This window comes from Lactuca virosa, chromosome 4, assembly GCF_052849685.1.
Source record: "Lactuca virosa cultivar CGN04683 chromosome 4, Lactuca_virosa_CGN04683_v6, whole genome shotgun sequence".
NCBI lineage: Eukaryota > Viridiplantae > Streptophyta > Magnoliopsida > Asterales > Asteraceae > Lactuca > Lactuca virosa.
The window spans coordinates 7,703,374-7,708,500 of NC_136429.1; the positions used below are offsets into that span (position 1 = coordinate 7,703,374).

Consider the following 5,127-nt stretch of genomic DNA (forward strand, 5'->3'; position numbering starts at 1 on the left):
ATAGTTATGTAGTATTATCTTTTTCGTGTCGTGTCGTGTTGTCGTTTTTTAATTGTTTCGTTTTCGTGTTAGTGAAAAAAAACACGACATCGTGTCGTGTCGTGTTCGTGTTACACAAAATCTTGTCGTGTCAGACAAAAACACGACACGACTACCCGATTTGACAGCCCTACTTTTAATGTTTCCCGATTCGCAATTGACCCTTACGCACTACGTTGTTTTGTTATGTTTTTTTTTTGGTAAAAATTCTAGACGATGATATTTTGTTAAATACATTACTCATTTTAGGCATCTTATGATTTGATCGAAATATATTAATGCAAACTATTTTATTACAATTGATTGATCTGATTTTAATAAATTAATATAACTTTATACAATAAAATATTTGAAAATCTAAGTAAAATAAAACACCGGAAGTGTCCTTCAAATACAAATACCCAATGGACATGCGCAGGTTAGATGTGTGCACAATCATGACGCCTCTAACTGAATTACAAACCATGCATTTATATGGATGGACCTATATACCCTTTAATGCGCCTCTTGCTTAACCTACGCCCCCTCCTCTCCTCTCTTCTTCTCTCTTCCTCTGACACAAACACTTTCTCTCACAGCAAGCACAAACACCCAAAAACACACACTAGTTTTACTTGCAACCAACGACTGACGCAGTGAAATTAATGGATCGCTTCTCTCCACTCATACATCTTTATCGTCGTTGTCTGCAAGCTTAATTGCGCTGTACTGCTTGCTTGCTACCTATATACCTATTATCTATTGCCTTCTCTCTGATCTACATTTTACTGTACCACCCGTACTCTATGTCATTCCGACATCGCAAAATCTTTAGTTGTTCCGATCGGTGTTCCTCCTCATTGCTCTTCTTGCTCCGAACAGGTATCGTTTAGAGATCTTCTGTCTGTCGGTGTTAATTTCCTTGGATTTCATTGATTTTGCGGAAATTTGGTTGGGGAAAAGATGAATCCGTTGTGCTGTATTGCTCCGGTCTCGATTGAGAAGGATCGGACGAATTCTCCGTCGTCTGTGGTGGTTAGATCGCAGTCTGAGTGTCAGTTAGGGTTTGAGAGTTCCGTGAGGAGCGTGAGGCCGGCGAGTTTTTCGGCGCAGGTTTCGTCTGTTGGCACTGAATCGGACAATGTGATTCATGAAGTGGAGGATAGTGAGATTGAAGTGAGGGAAAAAGATTCTTCTGTCTCGAAATCGATGGTTTTTTGTGGGAATGGAGGTGGTGCTGTGGCTGGGATCTTGTATAAATGGGTGAACTATGGAAAGGGATGGAGATCGAGATGGTTTACGTTGGAGGATGGGGTGTTGTCTTACTACAAGACTCATGGACCAGATAAGATCTTGCTCAGCCCGGGGAGGGAGAAAGGGATTAAGGTCATTGGAGAGGAGTCAATTAGGTATATGAGGAAATGCAGTAACGGCAGCAATCAGAATCGGTTTGGTGCAAAACAGTGGAAACCATATGGGGAAATACATCTGAAGGTTTGGACTTTTATCTCAAACCATTTGCTATTGCATATAGATCTTTTACTTCCATATATTAGTACTAGCGAAAAACAGTTTAATCTATAATGTAGCAAGATAGAGTTCACTGCATAACGATCCAACATCTATCCATCCACACACTAACAAAAATCATCTCAAAATTGTTCCAAATGCTGGAAATATTTTAGTGTTCTTTCTGCATCTTACCAAGTACAATTGTTGGTTTCCAAAGAATGGAGAAGTAGGATGGGTAATGTAAGCATTGCTTGTTTTAATGAATTTTGCTATGTCATTGCTAGCACAGGAACATAGGCAACATGGTTAGGTGACATTTTATGAATTTTGTTATTTGGACATTTATGGTACCCCTTTAGATTCCTTTTAGCTTTTAACCAAAAGGGAAATGGCATTTAGTTAGTGGTTCTGACCTCTGCAACAATTATTGTTGTGTACTTGAAATGGCCAATATTGAAGATGACAACTCCTGCTTGTTGACCAGTCCTGATGAAGCTAATCTGCTCATTTTTTTAGTTTACTTCAAGTTGAAATGATGGCATTTGCTTAATTTGTAGTGTTACTTAAAGTTTTAACATACAGGTCTCTTCTGTAAGGGCAAGCAAGTCAGATGACAAAAGACTATCTATATTTTCTGGAACAAAAACTCTTCATTTACGATGCATATCTAGAGAGGACAGAGGTGCATGGATTGAGTCCCTTGTAGCTGCTAAAGATAAATTCCCTAGACTGTCTACAGGGGATCTTGCTCCTTCTGAAGACATGGTTATTTCAACAGAAAAGCTAAGATCAAGATTATCCCAGGAAGGCATAGCAGAGGAAGTAATAAAAGATTGTGAATCAATTATGCTTGGTGAACTCTCTGCCCTCCAAAACCAAATGAAGGCTCTTCAACTTAAACATATTGTTCTCCTGGACACATTAAGACAATTAGAGGTACGGGTACCCTCTTTATTCTCCTTCATAAAGATGCATGTCGAAATCTTGCATTGATTGGATAAATGTGTGATTTGCAGACTGAGAAAATTGAGTTGGAAACAACTGTGGTTGATGAAACAAAAGAGCGGGACTCTTCTTGTGGGCAAGATAGAAGATTCAGTGGTAAGGGTCTGTTTGGTATGATGATGATGGAATGGAATTACAAAGTTATGTTCATTTAACTTATAATTACTGCAATGAAACAGATTTTTATTCCATCATGTCTGAGGGAAGTGGAAGTGATTCCGATGCCGACAACGAAAGCCAATATGGAGGAGTAAACGTGGAATCAGATGAAGAAAACGGAACCTTCTTTGATACAAATGAATTCATGTCCTCTGATGTTTTAAGATGCGCATCTTATCGAAGCAGAGACAATAATAATATTAATAATAATAATAATATATCAAATGAAAGAGACAGAGACACATTCCCATCTAATCGTTTATTACTACGTGAGGCTGGAACCGAAATCAGTCTGATCCAATACCCTCACATCAAAAGAAGAGAAAGCTTACCAGAACCAAAAGAAAAAGAGAAACCTGTTGGCTTATGGTCCATAATCAAAGACAACATCGGAAAGGATCTTTCCGGTGTTTGTCTCCCTGTTTACTTCAACGAACCCCTCTCTTCATTACAGAAATGCTTTGAGGATTTGGAGTATTCTTGTTTGGTTGACCGTGCCTTGGAATGGGGAAAGCAGGTCAGGTAACTTTTAAACAAAGTTTATTTCATTTCTCACATTTTTTTCCATATTTATTGAAATCCAACTAACACACCAAAAAAAAACTTATTCGTTCATTCGTCAGGGGAATGATCTGATGAGAATATTAAGCATTGCAGCTTTTGCTGTTTCTGGTTATGCATCAACAGAAGGTCGACAATGCAAACCCTTCAACCCTCTTTTGGGAGAGACTTATGAAGCTGATTATCCTGATAAGGGCCTACGTTTCTTTTCTGAAAAGGTAAAAAAAAAAATGGTTTGTGATATTTTTTTTTTTTTTTTTTTTTAAGTTTAATAAATATGATTTTGTCCCTGTTTAGGTGAGTCACCACCCGATGATAGTTGCGTGTCACTGCGAGGGCAGAGGGTGGAAATTCTGGGCAGATTCCAATCTCAAGGGTAAATTTTGGGGGAGATCTATTCAGCTGGATCCAGTAGGTGTCCTGACTTTACAATTCGAAGATGGTGAAACCTTTCAATGGTCAAAAGTCACCACCTCTATTTACAATATCATCCTTGGTAAAATATACTGTGATCACTATGGCACAATGCGTATCAAGGGCAGTGGCAATTACTCCTGTAAACTCAAATTCAAGGAACAGTCCATCATCGACCGAAACCCACACCAAGTATAGAAATAGCAACCTAAACCTACTTTCATCTATCTATCTATCTGTCTGTCTATTATAATAAATGATTGAATTTTTCAGATTCATGGATTTGTGCATGATAATAGAAGTGGGGAAAAGGTGGCGATGTTGATGGGGAAGTGGGATGAGGCGATGTATTATGTGTTGGGGGACCCAACTACGAAACCCAAAGGATATGATCCGATGAGTGAAGCCGTGTTGTTGTGGGAAAGAGATAAGTCTGCCACCAAGACGCGGTATAATCTGACACCGTTTGCGATATCTTTAAATGAGGTGACACCCGGGTTGAGAGAGAGGCTGCCTCCTACCGACTCCAGGCTTAGGCCAGATCAGCGACACTTGGAGAATGGAGAGTATGAGCTGGCAAATGCCGAGAAGCTTAGACTCGAGCAGTTACAAAGACAGGTAAGCAACGCACTCACTTTGGTTTATTAAAAAATAATGTTTATGTTTATGTGTGAATATTGAATATTAATTAATAGGCAAGAAAAGTGCAAGAAAGGGGATGGAGGCCTCGGTGGTTTTCAAAGGATGAAGATGGTTGTTTCCATTACGTGGGTGGATACTGGGAGATGAGAGACAAGAAAGATTGGAATGGAATTCCGGATATATTTGGCCAAACCATAACCACCGAAGATGAATGATATGATATTCATATTCATAAAAAAAAGGTGATGTTATTTTTCATGTAATTCATTCCCTCCTAAAAACAACTCTGTTTGAGTGAGTATATATAATTTCCTGAAAAGAAATAAAAAAACGCATCTCACTTTATCATATATTATTCTTACTTCTTAGTAGTATTATTGTTTATTGTTTGCATTATTTCACACGAGATTGTATGATTTAATCCAAAGTATTTGATTTTCATTGAAATTTGAAATCTTCCTCATTTTTTATAATAACTACAAAAGTATTAAATATTAAATATTAGATTATGAAATTTTCCTAAATTCTCAAAATAGAATTATAATTAAATATTCAGTAATTTTTTAAAATAACAATAATTAATTTAAAGAAAAATAAATTTTTATTATTAATCATAATATATGTCATTCCAAAAAAAAAATTAGTGACAAAAAAAAAATAAAAAATCAGCGCTCACTCTTCACCGAAACAACCTATACTCGGGTATCGGTTTTGTAAAATGTGTACACACTACACAATGTGAGGAAAGGTACTGACCGACCGAAGCACTGGGACGGGAAGGCTTGGGGCTCGGTAGTCATACCGAGCAAAACTATG

At 37.6% G+C, this 5,127-nt stretch overlaps 1 protein-coding gene across 1 annotated transcript; it reads left to right on the forward strand.

The window, feature by feature from the left end:
- Positions 1-510: 510 nt before the first annotated feature.
- On the forward strand, positions 511-4,672 carry ORP1D (OSBP(oxysterol binding protein)-related protein 1D). Its single transcript, XM_079087840.1, has 8 exons — positions 511-1,512; positions 2,113-2,466; positions 2,547-2,631; positions 2,715-3,211; positions 3,318-3,473; positions 3,553-3,861; positions 3,943-4,287; positions 4,365-4,672. Exons 1-8 carry the CDS (start codon positions 982-984, stop codon positions 4,524-4,526), a joined length of 2,439 nt encoding a protein of 812 aa, XP_078943966.1. The 5' UTR covers positions 511-981; the 3' UTR covers positions 4,527-4,672.
- Positions 4,673-5,127: the final 455 nt, after the last annotated feature.